This window comes from Delphinapterus leucas, chromosome 20 (genome assembly GCF_059928025.1).
Source record: "Delphinapterus leucas isolate spDelLeu-1000000601 "Yukka" chromosome 20, BTC_Dleu_Yukka2, whole genome shotgun sequence".
In the NCBI taxonomy this organism is placed as follows: Eukaryota; Metazoa; Chordata; class Mammalia; order Artiodactyla; family Monodontidae; genus Delphinapterus; species Delphinapterus leucas.
Genome location: NC_143148.1, coordinates 13178328 through 13201575, shown reverse-complemented (window position 1 = coordinate 13201575; position 23248 = coordinate 13178328). Strand labels below are relative to the sequence as shown.

At 55.8% G+C, this 23248-nt stretch overlaps 2 protein-coding genes and 1 non-coding gene across 4 annotated transcripts; 1 reads left to right on the top strand and 2 right to left on the bottom strand.

Moving 5' to 3' along the window:
- Positions 1 to 733: 733 nt before the first annotated feature.
- PLEKHG2 (pleckstrin homology and RhoGEF domain containing G2) lies at positions 734 to 20063 on the top strand. Of its 2 annotated transcripts, none has more exons than XM_022585675.3 (19): positions 734 to 3937; positions 4603 to 4726; positions 5531 to 5799; positions 5878 to 5978; positions 6897 to 6963; positions 7083 to 7129; positions 7375 to 7525; positions 7848 to 7985; positions 8179 to 8379; positions 8823 to 8915; positions 9005 to 9091; positions 9679 to 9712; positions 9804 to 9905; positions 10004 to 10051; positions 10129 to 10167; positions 10338 to 10354; positions 10540 to 10716; positions 10826 to 11750; positions 11833 to 20063. In XM_022585675.3, the coding sequence occupies exons 2-19, from the start codon at positions 4624 to 4626 to the stop codon at positions 13401 to 13403; spliced, it is 4170 nt and encodes a 1389-aa protein (XP_022441383.2). In that variant the 5' UTR covers positions 734 to 3937; positions 4603 to 4623; the 3' UTR covers positions 13404 to 20063. The 2 variants fall into 2 exon arrangements, with proteins under 2 accessions (XP_022441383.2, XP_022441381.2); XM_022585673.3 differs by having other exon boundaries at positions 5528 to 5799.
- On the bottom strand, positions 2656 to 2748 carry TRNAI-UAU (transfer RNA isoleucine (anticodon UAU)). Its single transcript is given in 2 exon segments — positions 2656 to 2691; positions 2711 to 2748. It is a non-coding gene; the product is annotated as a tRNA-Ile (tRNA).
- RPS16 (ribosomal protein S16) lies at positions 17494 to 20072 on the bottom strand. Its single transcript, XM_022585677.3, has 5 exons — positions 19957 to 20072; positions 19718 to 19819; positions 17988 to 18084; positions 17839 to 17886; positions 17494 to 17697 (listed from the first exon to the last, which is right to left on the bottom strand). The coding sequence occupies exons 1-5, from the start codon at positions 20002 to 20004 to the stop codon at positions 17552 to 17554; spliced, it is 441 nt and encodes a 146-aa protein (XP_022441385.1). The 5' UTR covers positions 20005 to 20072; the 3' UTR covers positions 17494 to 17551.
- Between the last annotated feature and the right edge of the window lie 3176 nt (positions 20073 to 23248).

The window sequence follows — 23248 nt, the reverse complement described above, 5'->3', positions numbered from 1 at the left end:
GGACGGGATGTTTCCGTCCCCATGGGGCCGAGGGAGGAGGGCGGGGCGGAGTGGGGAGGACGGAATGTGCCGGGGCACGAGCCCAGGGCAAGCGAAGGAGGCCGGCGCGGCGGGTGGGGGAGGGGTCGTCCCGGAAGCCGGGGCGTCCTGGGGTCCCACCGCCCGGCCTTCCAGGATCGGAGAGTGTGGGGGACTCAGGCTTTCGGCATCTCGGCGGAGGCAGCTTGAAAGCCTTCAGGATTCTAGAATGTCAACACTGTGGAATCTCAGACTTGGTCTCTCGGCGACTTCTAGGCCCTGGGTGTCCCAGAACGTTTAGGAATCGCAGAACTGTAGCCTCTGGCTTTCCGGGCTCCTAGACCTTCGGAATTCCAGAATCTTGGCCTGTCGGGATTCGAGAAGTTCGGGATTGCGAGATCTCGACATTTCTGAGCCTTGGAAACTCGTGGTCTCGCGCCCCAGGCGGGGTAGGGGTCGCGGCCGCGCCGGGACGGGGCGGGGCCCCCGGGAAAGCGGCGTCCTCGGACCATACAAGGCAAGAGGCGGCGAGAACCACACTGGGGCGGAGGAGCCCAGCGCCAGGAAGCCGCCTCGCGTCAGTGCCTGCGCTCCGCCCCCTTCCGTCGCGGCCTCCTACCCCTCTTCCCCCCGCCCCTCACTTCCCTCTCCTCTCCCTGCCTCACCCCTTCTCCCTCTCAGTTCCTCCTGCCCAGACCCTCCTGCGCCGACCTTCCCCTCCCCTTCTTCCCCCACCCTCCCCAGCTCTTCCCCTCCCCCCCCACTCCTCTCCCCTTCCCCTTTTTAATATCTTTACCTTCCAGCCGCCCATTCTCCGTCCTCTATCCCCTCCTCTCTTTCCTTCCAATTCCCCTCCTCCTCCCCCTTCTGGCCTCCTTTCCTTCTCTCTCCACCCATTCCTTCCCTGCCCACACTCTTCATCCCCTCTGTTCCACCTCCCTCCTCACCCCATTTCTCTTCACCCCATTCCCTCCTGCGAGTGTTCTCTTCCCCTCCCCTCCTCATGCCTCCTTGACTTCTCAGCCCTCCTTGGCCCTCTCCCCTCGCCCACTGGCAGGCCCTGACCTTTGATCTCCTCTTCCACGAAGCACCCTCGCCCCCGCGCCCCGTTTTGGGAAAGGGCTCAGGTCCCCATACTTGGAGAGGAGGTTTGGGAAAGAGAGAGAGAGAAACCCAGAAACCCAAAGACGTTGGAGAGGAAGAGCAAGCCACGCAGACATTCACAGGCACTGAAAAAACAAGAAGTAACACATCTCTGGTCCTTCCCTTTGCGAAAAACAGATTCTCTGCCCCTTGAAAACAAACGAACTAACAAACCCTCACTTGCAAAAATGGCACCTAACACCAGCTACCAGTGCCAAACACCTGAGAGTCATTCCTCTTGACTCTTTCCTCAACCCCACACCCCAATTCAATGTCAGTCCTGTCTGATTCACCTTCTAAAGAGAGATTACAATCCATCCTCCTGCCTCCTCCTCTGGCCCCTACCCTGGTTCTATCGGGCATCATCTCCCACCTGAACCATCATAGCAGCCCCTTCCTGGTCTCCTGGCCCAGGACCCTACCCTCAGTCTCTTCCCCACTCCCCCACTGGGCAACCAGAGGGAAGCTGTCATGACACCTGAGTCAGATCACATAAAAGCCAAAGTCTTAAGTCCTCACCAGCCTACACAGCCTGGGTCTCATCTTTGATCACTCTTGCTCTAGTCACTCTGGCTTCCAAGAGTGCATTTGCCATACTTCAGCCACAGGGCCTTTGCACTTCCTGTTCCCTCTGCCTGGAATACTCCCCCAGGTATCCCAACAGCTTACTCCCCTTCTTCAGGTCTCTGCTCAGATGTTTCCTCAGTGAGATGGTCCCTGACTACTATTATTGCAACCCCCATCCTCCCTACCTTGCTGTATTTTTTCCAAGATGTTTACCACCACCTAACACATCAAATGTACTTAGATCTTATGTTTATAGCAATTTTCCTCCCCCGCTAGAATGTCAGATCCTCAGGGGCAGGGACTTTGTCTTGTTCACTGCTGTATCACTCACACCTAAACCCTAAACAGGAACCAGTCACATAGTGGTCACAAGCTTCAGAATTTGTTGAAAAAAATAAATCGATTCAGAAATGGGGAGAGAAAGAGAGAAAACTCCAAGACACACACACACACAAAATAGTAACTGTGTGAAGTGATGATGTTAATTAAACATTGTGGTAATTATTTCACAATTTATACATATCTAAAATTATTTTGTACACCTTGGACTAATACAATGTTATACGGCGATTACATTTCAATAAAACTGGGGGGCGGTGGGGGGGCGGGAATCCAAGACAAAAAGATGGAGAAGGAGACAGTATCACATAGGCAGTTTGCTGAGGACCCACAGCCTGACACATCTCCTACTGATTTGCAGACTCAAATTCCCAGGCATCTAAGAGGCAATACCACCCTCTGGTGACCAAGAGGAAAACGGCATCTCCCCACAACAGAAAACACTCCCTAACAGATCGTCACCAGAGTCCCAGGATTCCTCCCAGCTTAAAAATTCAGGAGACCGAAACGTTTATTCTTTTAAGTGATGTAGATGTTCGGGTTCATTAATAAGATGCATAAATTGACAAAAACCGGTAAGACTAAAATTGCTCCAGGTGAGGATCGAACTCACAACCTCGGCATCGCTCCGCTCGCACTGTTATATAAGTACCGCGCGCTAACCGATTGCGCCACTGGAGCTCCGGCCGCACCCTTGCGCCGCGGGGTCTTGCAGTCATTCCTGGCCACGTGACCTTGTTGGATTGCTCCGCCTCGTCGTCGCATATACAAATAGGAATCTTTGGATTGGCCAATAGAAGAAAGTGCGTTACCAGTTCCGGATTCTCACGCCTGGAAGGCTCTTGCTGTAAAAGGGAAAAGTCCGCGAGGCTTTTGGAATGTGGGGGTGTAGCCTACCTGGGACTCGCCTTCTCATGAATATTCAGAAACCAGAGAGGAGGGGTCTTAACCCTTTGTTGGCTGGCCGGCCGGAAGGCGGCCCCTCCCCCCTGCGGGCGGGAACAGGATATGAGCCCGGGCGGCTGGGGGGAGGGGAAGCCCCAGGCGACCGCCCCCCGCCCCGCTGCTGGGACCGGGCTCTCCAGCCACAAATGTATGTGGCGCCGCCGCCGCCAGAGTCGGCGCCACCCATCCCGGAGCCTGAGGGGTCCACAGTCGCAGACTCCAGCCTCCCGAAACTGCACCGCGTCCTGAGGGACCCCGAAGCCCAGGCCCCAGCGTCCAGGCTAGAGGACCCCAGATATCCAGGTGCCCAGCGCCCCCTCCTGGAGGAGCTAGGAGTCCGGGACATCAGCGCTGCGCGATCCTGGAGGCCGAGCTTCCTGCACCCGGTTTCCAAGAATTTAGGATCCCAGACCGGAGATTCCCTCCAGAGTTTCCCAGAAAGCTGAGCCCAGGACTCCCGGGGTTTGAGGAACTTGGGATACGGACTCCTAGCGCCCCATCCAGCCCGTTTGGGGTTGAAGCGCCAACTACTTCAAGAGGACCCTGGAATTTGGGGCTCCCTGCGCTCCCTCCTGGAGTTGGTTTAATCCCTGCTCTTAGAGTTAGGGGAACTCAGGAATCCGGCCCCCCCACCCCACGGCCCCATCTAGAAGACTCAAGAATTTGGGTTCCCAGCACCCCCATCTGAGACTCAAGAGTCGACGCCCCCAGCATCTTCCATTTAGAGGACCAAAGAAATTTGGACCAGTGCACCCCATCCTCCGAGAGACCCCGGATTCTGGTTCACGGATCCTGAGAGCCCGAAGTTCAAGCCCCTGACTTGCAGAGAGACCCAGGAGTCCCGGCTCTGCGCCTCCCCGGGGACCGTGCTAGGGTCGAATAGGAACTGGGCTGCCTCGGTTCGGGGCTGGAGACTCCCCGGGAGGTGAGGGGGGAGGCGAGGGGCCCCGACGGGTTGGGGGAGGGGGCGGCGCCGCTGCCGCTGAACAATGAGGGGGCGTGCCGGCGGGGGGCGAGCGGAGGAGCTGGCGGGAGTTGGGGGCTAGAGGGGTGTGGGGAGGCGCTGCAGGGGAGCTGCGGCGGTGGGAACAGTGAGCGGATCACGGAGGGACTGGCTGGAGGGGGTCGAGAACTCTGGGCCAGCGCCCCAACTCGCAGCCCTCCGCGGGGGAGGGAGCCGTCTGCAGGACCCTGGCATCCGGTCCCCCAGCCTCCTCCGCCCTCCCCTGGGACCCCGCGGCCTCCCGCCCACGGCTTTTTCCCAGCCCTGCCCCTCGCCCTCGGCTCCAGCCGGAGCCCAAACGTTCCCAGGATCCCTGAGCCTCCGGCCCCAGACACAGCAGACTCACAGCTTGGACGACTCTTTCGCTCGCTTTACTCTTTTGTCTCACCCTTTCCATCTTTTTCTCAGTGTTCTCTCTCCTTGCTCCCCTCTTTCTATCACTTTGCCTCTGTCTCCCCCAGTAGTTACTCCCAGGGCCCCCTCCCAGGATTTAGACCACACTGTTCTTTCTCAGCCCCCAGCCTCTGAGCGTGGGGGGCAGGGAGGCCTATGGGGTCCTGATATCCAGGAAGGGGGTCTTTCTGCAGAAGCCGCTGAGCCACTCAGCCATGCCCGAAGGAGCCCGTGGACTGGGCCTGTCCAAACCCAGCCCTAGCCTCGGCCGCAGAGGTGAAGTGTGTGACTGTGCGGCTGTGTGTGAGACTCGGACAGGTGAGCCTGAGGGAGGGGTGGAGCCTGCTGGGCATTCATTCTTTCATGAAAGACACTGCAACGCTCTGGGGCTGACCCAGTGCTGGCAACACAGGCTGACCAAGACAGCCCCAGCCCTGCATGCACAGAGCTCCAGGTCTGGTCCGGGAGATGGACCCATCCCCATACCATGATAGTCCAGAGGGGAAGCCCAGCATAGAGTGCTCAGGGCTGGGATGAGGAAAGCCCCGGGGACTGTGGGAACTTAATCTGGGAGGTCCAGGGAGGCTTCCTGGAGGAGGGGACATCTAAACTGAGAATTGAAAGATGAGGAGGAATGAGTTGAGCGAGGCAAGGAAGAGTGTTCTGCACAGAGGGAACAGTATGTGCCGGGGGCACAGAGGTGAGAAGAGGCTGCTTATTTGAGTAACTGAAAGAAGCTGAGTGTGACTGGAGTCCAGAGGGTAAGAAGTGGTGTGTCGGGAAGAGAGCAGACTGGAAAGGTCTCTAATGGCCACCTTGCACAGGCCCCTGTGGATCTGAGGAATCTGGACTTTACCCTGAGGGCAGGAATGGGGTTATACTCATGGGAGTGACAGAGTCAGGCCAATTAATAAAGTTCTCCCAGGATGACACATGGAGGTGGATTTAAGGAATGGAGACCAGCAGTCCAGAGAGGACCCTGATGGGAGAGGACAGGGCACAGTGAGGGGAGCAGGGAGCCCATGGGAGAGCTGTTGAGCAGGGGTGGGTGAGCGTGGGGTAGCTAAGCGCACTTACTCAGTTGGGGAGACCCCCTGATCGCCTCTTCCACACCCCCAGCAGCCCCTGCAACCCCCGCCATGGCCTCCCCCCGAGGTTCTGGGAGCTCCACATCCCTGAGCACAGTGGGCTCGGAGGGGGACCCAGCTCCGGGGCCCACCCCAGCCTGCTTGGCCTCCAGGCCAGAGCCCCTTCCGGGGCCCCCCATCCGCCTGCATCTGTCGCCCGTGGGGACCCCAGCTTCGGCGAAACCCTCGAGGCTGGAGCGTGTGGCCCGTGAGATCGTGGAGACGGAGCGGGCCTATGTCCGGGACCTCCGCAGCATCGTGGAGGTGAGGCGGGTAGGCACCCAAGTGCAGTGGGGACCCAGGCCAGCCCCTCCACCCCTGTAACCCCAGTCATTCCCACAGGACTACTTGGGCCCTCTGCTGGATGGCGGGGTCCTGGGGCTGAGCGCGGAGCAGGTGGGCACGCTGTTTGCCAACATTGAGGACATCTACGAGTTCAGCAGGTCAGGGACGGGTGGGATGGGCAGCAGCGCTGGCTCGGGGGGTCGGGGAGGCAGGCTGTGTTCTAACCCCAACCTTGGCACCCCACAGTGCCCTGTCCAGTCTGGAACATGGGGCGTCATGACGTTGGGCAGGGGTCATGATGGGGAGTGAGGATCCAGAGTGGTGGAGGAGTGAGGTGGATGGGAGCCTGAGGGCCCAGATGTCCAAATATCGGGATGGGTCCAGGCAGCGAGATGGGGCTATCGCTATGTCAGGTCTGGGATCATGATGAATCCAAGGCTTGTGTGGGGCCTGAGGGTCATGACAGTGTGAGCATTTGTATGACCAGCTCATCCTGGGAAACCCCTCAGTCCCAGACAAACCAGAATGGTTGGCCACTCAGTCCAAGGAGCATGACACCGAGTGTCTTGATGATACCTAATTACACTTATTATTATTATTATTATTTTTTGGCCACACTGCTTGGCTTGTGGGATCTTAGTTCCCCAACCAGGGATTGAACCCGGACCCGGCAGCGAAAGCGCGGAGTCCTAACCACTGGACCACCAGGGAATTCCCTAATTACACTTAAAGTTACTGCAGGAGGTTTGTGAGTCACGACAAGGTCTCGGGGTCACAGTGGGATCTTAAGATCATCACAGCTCTGAGCGTCCTGACACCCCTCTCCCTGGGTTGTGCCATGAGACGCCCCAGGCTCATGCCAGCTGTGACAAGATCTCAGGCCGAGGAATGTAATGGTAACCAAGAACAAAGTCTGAGCAGGTTGCAGTCCCCCATGTCGCGATCAGAGGACCCTTCGTATGGACATGACATCCCCTGAGGGATCCTGGCAGCCACCAAGGCCCCAGTCTCCTGGAGTCCTCCCATGGGGGGCTGGGGGGCAGGGCACCCCCTCACCCTTCCTCTCCCCTCCACAGCGAGCTCCTGGAGGACCTGGAGGGCAGCAGCAGTGCCGGGGGCATCGCCGAGTGCTTCGTGCAGAGGGTGAGGCGAGGGCCTGGGCTGGGGCCTGGGTAAGGGGGGAGCAGGCCTGGGCTAGGTGTTGCGGGGGGGTCATGGGGAGTCGGGAACTGAGGTCTCCCTGACTCCCTTGCTGTCCACAGAGCGAGGATTTTGACATCTACACGTTGTACTGCATGAACTACCCGAGGTGAGGGCCAAGGAGCCCCTGCGGGGCCCCAGGCTGTGCCCACGAGCTGATGTGCCAGCCAAGCTCCCTCCACCCGGACCCATCCAGCTCCAAGCCCTGCCATACCGTGACAGCGCCCACCCTCTCCCTAACCCACCCCGACCCTGGTGGGCCCCTGAGAGTTCCAAAACCCTGGCCACTCCCTGACCCCTCCCAGCCTTGCCCACTGTAGCTGCAAGTCTCCCTGACCTGTGCTGTGCCCCCAGCTCCCTGGCCCTGCTCCGGGAGCTGTCAGTGTCTCCGCCGGCAGCCCTGTGGCTGCAGGAGCGCCAGGCCCAGCTCCACCACTCACTGCCCCTGCAGAGCTTCCTGCTGAAGCCTGTCCAGCGCATCCTCAAGTACCATCTGCTGCTGCAGGTCAGCTGTGGCCCCTGGGGGGCTGCTTGGGGAGGGGCAAGGTCCTGTCCATTGGCCACCCGGTGGAACATCTGGAGAGTGGACGCTGGACGAGTTGGGCAAGGCCTGGGGAGGCATCCCGTCCCTAGAACCTGGGCCGGTGCCTGGGGCAGGGTCTTGCTGGCAGTGGGGGCTGGCGCCAGCTGATTTCACTTCGTGTCTTTGCCTGTTTGTCTCTCTCCGTCTCTGCCCCTGCCTTTATTTCTCCCTCTCTCTTATCCTTGTCATTCTTTCTTCCTCTGTTTCTCTTCCACTCCCGGGGTGCCTGGTGGCTGCCCTCCAGGAGCTAGGCAAGCACTGGGTGGAGGGCCCAGACGCCGGGGGCCGCGAGTTGGTGGAGGAGGCTATCGTGTCCATGACAGCGGTCGCCTGGTACATCAATGACATGAAACGCAAGCAGGAGCACGCTGCGCGCCTCCAGGTGACCCCTGGGAGAGGGCTGGGACCGGCGGCATGGGGGGCAGTGGGCCTGAGGGCCTTTGCGGGGGTTCGGTCCGTGCGTTGGAGGGCGGGCTGGGACAGCGCAGTCTGGTTGCTAACCCCCCTGTGTTGGTATGTGTGCACCGCCCACCGGTGTGTTCCTGTGCCCGCTGCACCCGGCGTGGTCCCGGCAGGAGGTGCAGCGGCGGCTGGGTGGCTGGACCGGTCCGGAGCTCAGTGCTTTTGGCGAGCTGGTGCTGGAGGGCGCATTCCGAGGTGGTGGAGGGGGCGGCCCCCGACTTCGAGGGGGTGAACGGCTGCTCTTTCTGTTCTCACGGATGCTGCTCGTGGCCAAGCGCCGGGGACCAGAATACACATACAAGGGCCACATCTTCGTGAGTTCAGGGATGGGGCAGGGCCAGAATGTTACCTGCCAGGTATGTTCTATACACACATACCTGTAGACCTAAAGGCTGGGGGCAGGATCCGCAAGGAGGGACAACCCAGCTTAAAAGGGCCATGTTTTCTTGAGTCCGAGGAGGGGGGGCAGGGTTTAATAAGGAGGGGTGAGGCCAGTGGGATGCACGGGTGGTGCGGGCCTGGAGGGGGAGGACCTGGATTTGCCCACCAGACAAGCATCTTCATGGGCACGCACGTCTTCTTGATCCAGATGAGGCGGGGAGGGCTGGTGAGGGATAGCTGAGCCCAGCCTGGTGGGGAGGGTCGACAGGGGGAAAGGGGACATCTTTCTAGGGGGTAGGGACCCAGATACACACGAGGGGCACATGGATGAGTCTGAGGCCTCTGAACTTGCCTCCCCTCTCTGCCCCTCATCCAGTGTTGCAACCTGAGTGTGACTGAGAGCCCTCGAGACCCTCTAGGGTTCAAGGTGTCTGATCTGACCATTCCCAAGCACAGACACCTGCTCCAGGTGAGCAGAGGGTGGGGCTGGGCGGGCAGGGATCCCCCAGTCCCTAGACCTCACCCCTGGCTCCCCATTCCACCCCACCCCACCCCCAGGCCAAGAACCAAGAAGAGAAGAGGCTGTGGATTCACTGTCTCCAGCGCCTCTTCTTTGAGAATCACCCCGCCTCCATCCCTGCCAAGGTACAGTTCCTGCCACTGCGGGGGGTCCTCAGGGTGCTGGAGACTCCCCTCCCCCAGTAACACCGAAAAACCCTGACTGCAGGGGGTGCCGTCTTAGAACATGGTAGTTAAATTGCAGTGTTGCGTTGCCTGGGTTTCAATCCCAGCTCCATCACATCCCTGCTTTGTGACTTTAGGCAAGTAATTTAACCTCTCTGGCTTCAGTTTCCTCACCTGGAGGAATGATAGCATCAACCTCATAGGTTTGCGGTGAGGATTAGTCATTATCAGTCATGTAAGGCGCCTGACATGTAGCAGCACCCTTTTTTTTTTTTTTTTGCGGTACGCGGGCCTCTCACTGTTGTGGCCTCTCCTGTTGCGGAGCACAGGCTCCGGACGCGCAGGCTCAGCGGCCATGGCTCACGGGCCCAGCCGCTCCGCGGCATGTGGGACCTTCCCGCACCAGGGCACGAACCCGTGTCGCCTGCATCGGCAGGCGGACTCTCAACCACTGCGCCACCAGGGAAGCCCAGCAGCACCCTTTAATAGGACCATGACTGGGGTGCTCAGGGACCAGCCCCCTCATCCCTCATCCTTGTCTCTTTCAGGCAAAACAAGTTCTCCTTGAAAACAGCCTGCACTGTGAGTTGGGGCCCTGTGTTGGGAGGTTGTGGTAATAGAGGAATCACTTCTAAGAAAAAGTAAAGTGTTAGCCCCAAATCTCTCCCTGCAGGTGCTCCTAAAAGTAAGTCTATCCCAGAGCCCCTGACACCTCCACTTGGGTCTCCCCGACCTCGAGATGCTAGAAGTTTCACCCCTGGACGAAGGAACACAGGTAAAAGAGATGGAACCCTGAGTTCCCCCTCCCTCCACTCCTCCCCCAGAAGCCTGGAGCTGGGCTCCTAACAAGGTTCTGATCCGCCTCTCCCATAGCTCCATCTCCAGGACCCGCCACTACCCGCCGTGGCCGCAGACAGTCTGGTGAGTACCCTTCACCTAAAAGTGAACTAGGCATCAGGTGGGACCTGGCCCCTGACATCACTGTGTCCTCCCTCCAGAGCCCCTGAAGGACCCTTACGTCATGTTTCCACAGAACGGTGAGGGACCGACCACCCACCCCGGCCTGCTCCATCCCTGTCTGTCTGTCTGTTCCTGGGGATGCCCAGAGTTCGTGAGGGAGGGGTCATAGGGGCAGCTCATCAATGACAAGGAATAACACTTGTTCTTACATCTCACTCTTTTCTCTTTCTCATCTCTTCATCTCCAGCTAAGCCTAGACTCAAGGTGAGAAACATCCTGGGACAGGGTTTGTTTTGGGTCCGGGACTCCTGGGTCTGAGGGAGGAGGGAGCTTGGGTTCCAAAGTGCTGGGTCTGAAGAAGAAGGGGGCTGGGGACTGGATTCCCCTGTCTCAGGGAGGAGGGGGATGGGGCCCTGGACTCCTGCCCTCCTTCCTTTCCTTCCTCACAGCACACTGGCAGTGAGGGGGAGCTCTACCCACCCTTAGAGCCTCTGCCACCAGTTCCAGCTTCTGAACCCCCTGAGGACCTGGAGGACACTGGGCCCCCCACGCTGGACCCCTCTGGGACCTCAATCACTGAAGAAATCCTGGAGCTGCTGAACCAAAGAGGCCTCCGGGATCCAGGGGTGAGCCGGGCATCCCCTCACGGTGTCCTTGGGGCTCTGGGCCTGGGCAGGCACAGCCTGAGGGTCAGGGGGGGCCAACCCACCCTGATACCTTTGGCTTCTTCCTCAGTGCCCACTACAGCCACCCCCCCATGACATTCCCAAGTTCCCGGGAGATTCCCAGGTGCCAGACGACAGTGACACCCTCGCATTCCAAGCCCTGCCCAGCCGGGACTCTTCAGAAGAGGAGGAGGAAGAAGAGCTGGATATGGATGAACGGGGCCCTTCCCCACTCCACGTCCTAGAGGGACTCGAAAGTTCCAGTGCGGCTGAAATTCCTGACATTCCCAGCCTTTCCAAAAGTCCTGATGTACCCAACCTCCCTGAAATTCCCAGCCTTTCTGAAATTCCCCAAATGCCCCGCCTTCCCAGTCTCTCTGACATTTCCAGTGTTTTTGAAATGCCCTGCCTTCCAGCCATACCTAGTGTCTCCAACATTCCTAGTCTCTCCAACGCTCCCACCCTCCCCTGTGACTCCTGGCTCCAGGGACCTCTGCAGGAGCCGGATGAGGCTCTAGCCACCAGGAGAGAGCTCTTCCCTGGAAGCAGTTCTGGAAAACTGGGAGAGCCCTCCTCAGAAAGCAGGGCAGGCCAAGAGGAGGGTGAAGGAGTATCATACCCAGCTTTCCAGCCCCGGGATGTCACCCAAGGTCAGGAATTCCCAGATGAGCTGGAGTTCCGCCCTTGCTCAGAAATCCGGAGCGCCTGGCGGGCACTGGAGCAGGGGCAGCCGGCCCGGCCAGGTTTCCCAGAGCCGCTGCTGATCCTGGAGGATTCAGATCTAAGTGGAGGCAGCGGAAGCGGGAAGGCAGGAGCCCCAACTTCGGAGAGGTCAGCGTCCCGAGTGCGAGAGTTGGCCCGGCTTTACAGCGAGCGGATCCAGCAGATGCAGCGGGCTGAGACCCGGGCATCAGCCAACGCCCCCCGCCGCCGGCCACGGGCTCTGGCCCAGCCGCAGCTGTTGCCCTGCCTGCCCCGTGAGCAGGCTGAGCCAGGTGAGGTCCAGGTATGTGGTTGGCAGACGCAGCCCATGTGGGGGCATCCGTCCTAACTCTATCCACCTTGCTTTGCATACAGGGCCCCTGCCTGCCTTTGGACATGTGCTCGTATGTGAGCTGGCCTTCCCGCTGACCTGTGCCCAGGAATCTGTCCCCCTAAGCCCTGCTGCCCAGGTTCAAGCTGCCACAGCTGTGACTAAGCAGCGAGGCTGCCTGGACGGCCAGGGTCTAAATGTTTCAAGTTTGCCTGAGCAACACCATCTGGGCATCCAGGTTCCAGCTGCCACCCCTCTGCCTGAGCAAGGAGGCCTCTGGAATATCCGGATTCCAGCCACCACACCTTTGCCCAAGCAGGAAGGTCCCCCCAACGGCCAGATGCCAGCTATTACAACTTTGCCGGATCAAGAAGGCCACCCGGAAATCCAAGTTCCAGCTGCCGCTCCTTTGCCCGAGCATAGAGGCCACGTGGATATACCGGTTCCATGTACCACCTCTTTTCCTGAGCAAGGATGCCACGTGGACATCCAAGTTCCAATCACCCCAGCTTTGCCTAAGCGGGGAAGTTGCTCTGATGTCATGGCTTTAGCCGCCACTCCTACGCCCAAGCGAGAAGGCCACCTGGACAGCCAGAGCTCAACCAACACCCCGTTAACTAAGCAAGGAGATTCTAGGGCTGTTCAGTCCCCAGCCACTGCCTGTGGCCAAGCCGTCGATCCTTTGCTTATACACAGAAGCAGCCTAGACCCTCAGATCCCAGCTGACACCCCACTGCCCTTGCAACACGACCTCCCCGACACTCAGGTTCCGGGTACCTCACCTTTGCCTGTACATGGAGGCCACCTAGACCATCAGACCCCAGCCAACACTCTGCCGTCCTTGCCCCAGGACCTCCCACACTTTCAGGTTCCAGCTGCCACACCTTTCCCGCAGCCACAAGGCCTCACGGACACCCAGGTCCAAGCCCTCCCACCTTTGCCCCAGCAGGGAGGCCTCCTGGACATCCAGGGTCCAGCTGCTGCGCCTCTGCTTGAGGAGCAAAGCCTCACAGACCTCCAGGTTCAGAAACTGACACCTTTGTTGGAGCAGAAGAGCCTCACCAACGACCATGTTCCAGCTGCCCCACCTTTGCCTGAGCAAGGGGGTCCTCGGGACATTCAGGGCCTGTTACCCACCCGAGTCCAGACCACAGTGGTTTTGTCTAAACAAGGAGGCCACGCGGTCTCTCACGTTGCCAGGTCAGAGTCTTCAGACTTGAGCCCACCCCACAGTCCCCCACTCGCAACCCGGCAGCTCCTGGGCTCCAACGCAGCTGCCCTGTCAAGATACCTGGCAGCCTCATACATCAGCCAGAGCCTGGCGCGGCGGCAAGGGCCTGGAGGAGAGGCTCCCCCAGCCTCCCGGGGCCCTTGGTCCTCCTCCGCCCCCACGTCACGGGCACCTTCACCGCCACCCCAGCCTCAACCCCCAGCGCCCCCAGCCAGGAGGCTCAGCTATGCCACCACGGTCAACATCCATGTCGGGGGTGGCGGGCGGCTACAGCCAGCCAAGGCCCAGGTCAGGTTGAACCACCCTGCTCTCTTGGCAACCCCCCAGGAATCAGTGGGCCTTCGCAGAGCCCAGGGGGCTCCCGACGCCCCTTTCCACATGTGAGCCAGGATGTCGCACTTCTTGAAAAGCAGAGACTTCAGCCAGATGCCACCGACCCTCAGAATTCACCTGGAAGTCCAGACGCTGTCTAAAAATTGCCACAGCTTTCCAACACCTGGAGTCTTTGGCAAATGGGCCTTATTACTTAACCTGGATTAACCCAACAGGGATGGGGAAGGGGATGTCATTAATATTTTGTTAATATTATGAAATTATGTATCTTTCCCCATTCTGGGGGCCGTGGGGGATGACAGAAGACGACAATGAATGGGAAGGTCTGATACAGCACAAATCGGTCGTTCTGAAAATTTGGGGAATCTCAAACTCCTTTGAGAATTACTGAAGACTGGACCCATTACAGTTTGGTGTGTGATTTTAGAGGGTTTATGAACTGCTTGATGCCTATCCAGGAAGGCCAAGTTAAGAAGCTTTCTCCCAAGCAGATCCCTCAAAATTCATTCCCTTAGCAGTTTAACCAGTTGATGTGTCCCACCATCATCTATTCCTCTCATCTACTTAGCCAATTCTATCCACCCAGCTATCTCTCCGTCATCTCCCTCTGTCCATCCGTCTTCCAATCCATCATCCCACCCATGTCTTGCTTTATTCAACTTTCTCTACCCTATTCATCCATCATCCTACCCCACCCCCCATCTAGCACCCGTTCCTCCGTCAATCCACTCATCTATTATCCCACCTGTCCATCTTCTCCAACCAACTCTCTCCATTCATCCATTTGTCCCTCCATATTCCCATCTATGTCCATTCATTCATACATCTCATCACTCAACCATCTCCTAATCCATCGAGCCAACCGTCCATCCAACCATTTTAATCTCTTTGCATCCATTCCTCAATTGGATTCCTCTGGGTCTTGGTACTACAAAATTTCGGTAATGCCAAAATGGATCAGGTTTGGGGTTCTGGCGGAAGTGTCCCACATCTGCCTTATTTCTCTTGGCAACCACTCTCCACCCTCCTAAGTATTCCAGTTCTTGTACCCACCCATCAAGTTCTTCTATCAGATCCCTTTACTCCCTCTCTCTAGCTGGGGACCTCTACAGTGCCTCAATATGCCCCCACACCCCGAAGTAATTCAGGTCTTAGGAACAAAGGCTTTTATATTGAGATCGTTCTGTCCTCCTCCCAGCAGTGGCGTGCCCAGGGAGCAGCACAATTTAAGCAGTTTCTTTGGGCATATTAGCTGCTTTTATCGAACACTTAACCTCTTGTGCTTTAGTCTTCCCTGGAATTCTCCGAGACACCGCAGCATCGTGGCTGAGTTGAAGTCCCAGCTTTTCTAGTACTTGGTGTGTTAACTTCCCTCCGAGCCTCGGTTTCCTCAGTATCTGCCTCACAGGATCATCAGAACGTTTCAGTGAGCGGATCCTTACTTCCCACATGTATTTAAGCCTGACTCACTGAGGCAGTGTTCAAAGCAGATGCCCCAGGATCTAGTCCCAGCCCATGGAATGAGAACCTACAAGGCAGGAGCCTAAGAGTCTGGTTTTAACAATCAATTAACGGCAACAACAAAAACTGCTGTTCTTGAGTACTAACTGCATACCACAGGCATTAGTCACTTTATTTGAACTCGTTCGCTTTGAGTCCTCACAACATCCCTAAAAGGCAAGTGAGGACGATTTTTACCCCCCACTTTAGAGATGAGGAAACTGAGGCACAGAGAGGATAAGGGACTTGCCCAAACAAGTGGGAAGGAGCAGAGCTGGGACTCATCCACACTGCCAAGCGCATTGGCACTTTTACTTGAGTGTGTCAGGTGCTGTTCTTGTCACTGGGGGCACAACAGGGAATAATTCCTTGCCCACAAGGGGCTTGCAGCCTGGTGCTCCAAAGGCCCTAGGTAATTGGTCATTAGCTGGGTAAACTGAGTAAGTCCTGGCTCAGTAAGCGTTAGCTGCTGGCTTCTATTCAGTTATTGAGTGGTTACCATGCCATACACCAGGGCCTAGGCTGAGTCGGCTTCTTGGCCTGGACCTGCTCCGCTGCAGCCTCCCGACAAAAGGTCAGGACTAAGGCTGGCCCTCCCCTCTTCCGCCCCCGGCTGCACATTCCCAGCTGAAAGAAAGTTCCCAGCCTGGCCTGGGCTCCCAGCGGTGCCGGAATTCCTGGTATTTGAGGAGGCAGCAGGGAGGAAGGAGGCCGTCTACTCCAAGGCTTGGAGTGAGGAAGGAGAGGCAAGCCCCCTCAGCCACTCCAGATGCGTCCCAGCTGTGCCTCTGGGAGGGGGCTAAGAGTCTCAGTAAGGGGGTCTCTGGACCCCCTGCGAAAACCCTGGGCACTAGGCCTGCCTCGGGCCCTCCTACTCCCTGCCCCTGAATTCCATTCCTCCTGCCTGCCCGACTCCTACCTCTGCTTCGTAACCCCAGCTCCAACGCCTCCTCAGGAATACCTTTCTTGCTGGTCTACTACAGCCTGCCTTTTGTAAACTGTCTTTAGAGCTGCAATTAAGACAGGCTTGAAAAGGGAAAGGGCAGCTGTCCACTGCCTTCTTTGGGACACTGCTGCCCTCCTTGGGATGTTTAGGTTAATGCCAGCCAAACCCAGTTAACCCGAGTTAACTCCAGCTCCAGTGCAAAACTTGGTGAGGTAGTTATTTAGCCACTAGGCTTTCTCACCAGCTAACACGAAGACACCTGCCTGTCACCAACCTCACAGGGATGTTGTAAACACTTAGCCTGGCAACCAGATGGAGCTCAATCAACCCCACTCTCCATCTGTAAGAAGCACCTTGTATGTTTTCTCTGTACACCAGTGCTGTCCCACAGAATTTTCCTGTGACAATGTTCTCATCAGGGCAGCCCAGCTTGGCGGCCACATGTGGCTATGGTTTTGGTAGGGCAGACATACAAAAAGGGCAACTAGTCAGGAAATCCCAAGGTCCTTCTTTTATAAAGAAAATTTGTGAAACTCTCCTTGATTAAGTGTGTAATGATGTTCTTGCCAGTACTCAGCAGGGGGAGTAGTGAGGAAGCCCACTTGGGGGCAGGTCGCTTAAGTATCCAGGTTGGCTGCAAAGGCTGGTATGGAAGCACAGATGCCCTTCCCACCCCAATGACGTTCACTAGCTTCCTTTAAAAATGGGGAAAAACTGAAGGCAACTTAATTCACAAACAGTACTTCCCAATACGTATACCAGGGCCATCCCACAGAACTTTCTTCCATGATGGAAATGCTCTATCATCTCTGCAGCCCAGTGGTAGCAACTGAGAGCCCACCTAAGTCAGCTATTATCATCCCATGGCAGACACAATAGATGAACAAGTCCTCAGACCTGTATGTTCCCAGGCCCATAAGGACAGTCACCACACTGAGCATAACTGGGACCTGCTTTAAGGAGGCCATGGGGGTGTGGCAGACTTTCTCAGGAGTTAGTGTTGACATCCTGAAGGATGTGGCCAATCAGGGGGGAATCATGCACCCATCCACAATGGGGTGGTTACAGCCCCCTGCCCCAATCTCAATCCTATCTACACTAGGCACTTCCTTGGCATCAAGGAAAATTCCTTTCCCAACACAGGCATGGATGGCTCTTAGTTGCTGACTTAAAGACTCCATCCAGGCAGTTTCTCCTCACTTTGTAGTAAAGATTATTGATCTTACACATTTCCCCTGCTCTTCTCTGACATGTCATTAAAACAACAGCAAAGAGACTTCCCTTGTGGTGCAGTGGCTAACACTCCACATTCCCAATGCAACGGGCCTGGGTTTGACCCCTGGTCAGGGAACTAGATCCCCCATGCCACAACTAAGACCTGGCACAGCCACATAAATAAATAAATATTTAAAAATAAATTTAAAAATAAAACAACAGCAAAAAGATTGGAGAAAAAAAAAAACTCACAAGGATACCCCACACAACCAATGACCTAGAACCACACCCACCTCAGCTGTGCCAACACACTGGACTCTACTGGAGGTGCACAGAAACTGAGACCAGGTCTGCTCCCACCAGCCTCTCCAACCCAACCCATCTCCTACCAGAGTGGTAGCCTCTAGAAAGTCTTCTGGGGCATCTCCTGTATTCCTTTTAGACAAAGACCACCACAGAAGACCACAGCATAATCCTTGAAACCTTAAATCCCATAACATTTTTATTATAAAGGTGAACCCTGATCTTTACGACAGGCTTATCGGTAGGATTTCTGGTAGCGAGCACGGGCACCAGGACCTCCAAACTTTTTGGATTCGCAGCGACGGGGATCAGCTACCAGCAGGGTCCGGTCATACTGGATGAGGATGTCTTTGATCTCCTTCTTGGAAGCCTCATCCACGTCTGGGGATTAAAGTAGGGGTGAAGATTTAGATACGCCAGGAAGTGTCCTCCTGCTCTTTGTGACTAAATGCAAGAGTGCCAGAGCTAGACCTTAACCTGCGCCCCCCCACCACCTGATGGGAAGGACCCACCCTCACTCACATTTCTGGTAATAGGCCACCAAGGCTTTGGAGATGGACTGGCGGATTGCTATGAGAAAGAAACACACACACAAAAAAGGTACATCAACTTTAGGAACACCCAAGGGTAGGACCCACCTTCCACCCATGTGCCCAGTTCCTGGGACTCACCATAAATCTGAGCTACATGACCGCCACCCTTCACTCGGACACGGATGTCAACACCAGCAAATCGCTCCTTGCCCAGAAGCAGAACAGGTTCCAGTAGCTAGAGCAACAGGAAGCATGACAGGATTTTAGATCACAACCTGGGCAGCCAAGCCACCTCACTGAACATTCCTCCACAACTCTCTCCAAGTAGCTTCGGCCACCACTGGCCTCAAAGTATTAGTGGAAGAAGGTTGGGCTGTTACTCAAGGCACTCTGCACAGCCAGCAGAGCAGGGGTTTCCAAGACAGAAGAGATCGCTGAAGGCAACCTGAAACTTGAGGTGGGCTCCCTCCTGTGTTTCCCTCTGGACATCAGATTACCCATCTTTAAGACTGATTCTTAGAATGCTGGCACTTTAGCCCAACACTAAGGAACACCTCTGCAGCCACCAAGGCTGCCCCAAACAGTGAAAAGCCACTCCTGAGCTACGTCACGTGCTTTCCCCACCTGAGCTCTGTGCCCTCCCTTTGAGCCTCACAGATTTCCAGAAAAATTACAACTATGCTATAACCCTACTTTGTTTTACCTACTTCAGGCCTCAGCTCACAAGTCTCCCCCAACCCTGCTCTGACGCTTCCACCCAGGTTTGAGCCAGAAACCTTCTCTGGGCTCCTGTACGCCAGCTTTGACTACTTTGGAGCAGTGTCTGGTATTGGGGTCCAATGTGTCTCCCCCACTGGATTGGGAGCTCTGTGACGGCAGGCCCTGAAGCCATCAGGGTCACTGATTTGTCTCCAGCTCTCAACACAGGCTGCACACACAAAGCCTTCGAGTAAACTGACAGTAAGAATAAGCCACAATACTCAATTATCTGCTATACAAAGGAATCTCCGACACCACCTTATTAAGTTTTAACTAACCTGCAACAGAGATGTTATTCTTCACCTTTAAAAGCAATAGACTTAACAAATGCATTCTCACACACACCAACCACCTTACAAGGAAAATCCAATTTATCCTCACAACAGCCCTCCAAGGTAGGAATTATTCCTATTTTACAGAAAAGGTAAGTTACTGCCTCAAATCACTCAGCTAGAAACGGCAGAAATCAAACTCGGATCTCTTTCCATTCTGAGCCAAAGAAACTGAGGCCTTCCAATAAAACTTTATTCAGGAAAAAAAAAAAGAAACTGAGGCTCAGACAGGGAGAGGAGGAACTCCTTTCACAGCCAAGCAGAACAAACTCAAATTCTTATAATGCTTATTAAGTATGTACAATATTCAAACCCTACTTTAATCACAATGTTTCGAAGAACAAAACATTGATTCCTGTTGTCGGAGAGTGTATATTACCCTAAAAGTCAAAACATTAAGAAATAAACAACCTTATGTCCGCCATTAACTTATTGCAAGAAATCAGACCACATAAACTTGGGTAATCCCCATGCCATCCGGTCCCCAAAATTGAGTGAGCTTCCAAATAACCCAGTTAAGCACCTGCTTAACCTTCAACCTCCACGTTTTCACTCTCAATTCAAGCTTTTGTAACATCGCCTGAACCCCCAACACCCGACTCCATTCATCGACAAATACCCCATTTTTCTGTCCTCTACTCAGCTTCTAAACGTCCCATTATTGACACCAGACCCTTCAGCTTCCAAGATCGACGAACTCCAGGAACCCACTTACTCCAACATCTCCATCTCCAGAACCCTCCACTCAACCCAAACAACCATCCTTAATTCCGGTACCTTGTACTGCAGCGTGCGAGGTTCGATCATCTCCAGGGGTCGCCCGTTCACCTTGATGAGGCCGTTACCTCGTTTGCAGTGCGCCACGGCCGTGGCCGTCTTCTGCGGAAAGCGAAGGGAAAACAACGGAACCACGTGAGCTCCGGGCCCCGGCTCCCAAGTCGACCCCAGACCCCTGCCCACAAGCCTCTCCCTGACCCAGGCCTCCCCTCGCCCCTACCATCGGGAGCCCGGCTTACCTTGCGTCCGAAGACCTGCACCGACTGCAAAGGGCCCTTAGCCGGCATGGCTGCGAGCGCTCACAGGAACTCCTCACCGTGCGGCGCCGCAACTGGAAAAGGAAAAAGCGGGCCCAACCTGGCTGCTTTTCAGGGTCTGCGCAGGCGCGTTGTGCTCACCTTCGCGACAGGAGGGAGCTTTACGGCTAGTGGGCGGGGCTTTGGATTGGCGGCGGGAAGGTGGGTCCAGAGAGCGGAGGGGGCGGGCCCCGGGAGCGGAAGGGGCGGGGCTTGAAGGGTGTCGGGGGCTGACAGAGAAGGGTGCGGACAAGACGAAATTCACATCCTTGGTCTTCCTTGATCACCGCCAGTTCTCATTTGCATTTAGGCTCTTTAATAACCTCCCTCCGCTCCCATACGCAACCGATTATCGCCCTTTTCGAAGGAGGTTTGTGTTACTGCTTCATCGTCGGCAATCTTCTTCCCCTCTAGAGTTCCCTTCTGAGAAACCTGGCAGGATTCAGACTTCCCCTACGTCCTAGAACCCACCTCCTTAGAGAGTCCCCCCAGAATCCTTTTCCTCTTAGAGGCTCCTACCCCAGAGTCTGACTTTCACCAGAACTTCCTTTCTTTTAGAGTCTCCTCCTGCCAGAATTTTTCTCTAAGAGGTCTTCTCCCAAAACCCCCTCCTCAGAATCATCACACTAGACTCTTTCTTTCCCTGAATCTCCCTCCACTCAGGGCCCTTTCCCCCCGCCATAATTCTCCCCAGAATCTTTCTCTCCTCAGACCCACGAGCCCTAGAATCCCCCTTCTTCAGAAGCTCCTCCCCCAATCCGCTTTTCCTGCAACTGTCCCCCTAGAACCCGTTTTCACAAAATCATCACTTTCAGAGCCCCCTCCCTCAAAATCTACCTTTCCCAAGAATTTGTTTTCCTTCAGAGCCTCCTCTCCCCAGCAATTGTCTCCCCTGAAATTTGCCTCCCCACTAGAATCCCCCACTCCTTGGAGACCCTCCAAAATTCTACTCTTCAGAGTCTCTATCTGAGAACCCTCTTTCTCCGGACCCCCCCAAATCACCCTCCTCTCTAGCCCCCTCCCACACAGAATTCTCTATCCCAGGGGTCCCCAACCCTCAGGATCTAACGCCGGGTGATCTGAGGTGGAGCTGATGTAATAATAATAGAAATAAAGTGCACAATAAATGTAATGCACTTGAATCATCCCGAAACCATCCTCACCCCCACCCCCGGTCCTTGGAAAAATTGTCTTCCACGAAAACGGTCCCTGGTGCCAAAAAGGCTGGGGAGCACTGCTCTATCCCCAGTCCCCCCAGCCCATCTGAGGAACCTCAGGATTGGGTAGCTCCCTGGCCCCCCACCACTCAGGATGCTCCCTTCCTAGCCCAGAGCTCCCTCTCAGGGCTGCAGGGAGCCCACCGTTGCCTCAATTTCTCTGGCAGCACTGGGTCTGGAGTCCAAAGTGCAAAAGGGTGTGGTGGCTTACCTGTTCCTGGAGGGTCCAAGACAGGGTGGAGATTGGTGGGCAGGTCAGGGGCCGGAGGGAGGATCCTGCAGCTCAGAATCCAGCTCCTAAAGGGTGAGAGAGGGAGAGGAGCCAGGCCCCGGGGAGAGAGGAAGGGAAGACCCAGTGGCTGACTTGGAGGGACCCACGGACAGATACACAGCACAAGAGAGAGACAGGCACACATGGAGGAGAAGGCAAAGATGGGACCAACAGAGGAGAGGAAAAAGAAGAGAGACACCAGGTCAGTCAAAGATAGAGCCAGGAGACACAAGTGACAGAGATCCAGAGGCAGAGAGGCCAACCCTCAGAGAAAGAAGACCGGCAGGTACAGGCAGGCACGAAGATTCCAAGACACTTTCAACAGAAATAGAAGTAGAAAGCAGAGCAGAGACTTCCAAATATGCACCTGCAGATACAGATAAAGCCTAACCCTGGTGTTTTCCAGTGAGAAGACAGGCCACAGAATGCACATGCTTTCACACACTCTGTACTGCCTTATGGGCCTGTTTGGGGGGCAGGGGAAGCTTCCAAACTCTCCAGTCTCTCCACGGTGATCCTCGTAGCCTTGCTCAGTCTGGTATCTTGGGTGGGGCGAAAGAAGCAGGTCTGGGAGTCCCCTGACCTAGGTCCTCCCTACTCTAGGGTCACCATCTCCTCCAACTTCTTGGAGTACATTTCCTGGGTATCTGTGGATTGAGTAAAGCTGGAAGGGAGGGAAAGGGGGCAATTCCCCTCACCTATTCCAGTTTTCCAACTTGCTCCCACTCTCTGTACCTCTTGTTTCCAGGACCCCAGGCCGGAACCAGAGAAAGTCTGGGGGTGGGCAGGGTGCCCATGTGGCCTCTCTGGACCATCCTCCTGCTGGTGCTGCCCTTGGGAGGCCTAGGACCACCCTTCTGCCCAAGGGAGACTTTCTGCTTCCTCATTGCCATCATGAAGTTGCTGGTGAGGAGGGAGGGAAGAGCCAGCAGACAGGGGCAGGCTAGTTAGGGAGTGGGTGGGGGGCATGTTTGAGGAAAGGCCAGTCTCTCCCTTCCACCAAAATCTGATTTTACTCCCTACCTCGCCATTGTAGGGAAGCAAAAATGATGGCACTCTTTACACCGCAGATGATCTTTTGGTGGGTATCTCATTAGCTCCTTACTGAAGTTGGAAGTTTAGGGAGAACCCACTAGGCTCAGAACATGCACATGTTAAGGCCAGGAGACAGGCATGCTGGTATTCTGGCTGTCCAGCTCCTGACTCACCCCAGCCTTGACAAATATATATGGCCTGCATTGTGTCTTCATTGCTGCACGCAGGCTTTCTCTAGTTGCAGGGAGCTGGGGCTACTCTTTGTTGCGGAGCGCGGGCTTCTCATTGCGGTGGCTTCTCTTGATGCAGAGCACAGGCTCTAGGCCTGTAGGCTTTAGTGGCTGTGGCACTTGGGCTCAGTAGTTGTGGCGCATGGGCTTAGTTGCTCCATGGCATGTGGGATCTTCCCGGACCAGGGCTCAAACCCGTGTCCCCTTCATTGGCAGGCGGATTCTTAACCACTGCGCCACCAGGGACATCCAACAAATATATTTGATTCACTGCTGTCTCCAACACCTACTACAGTGACTGGCACATAATCACAACAAAGGATGATGGTGATGGTTACAGCTATTCTTATATAGTGCTTACCCTGTGCCAGGTACTCGTCAGTATATTAGCTTAATTACTCTTCACACTGACCCTATGAGGTAAACAAGGCCATCATGTATGGATGTGAAGGTGTACACTGCATAAGAATCCCACATCTACA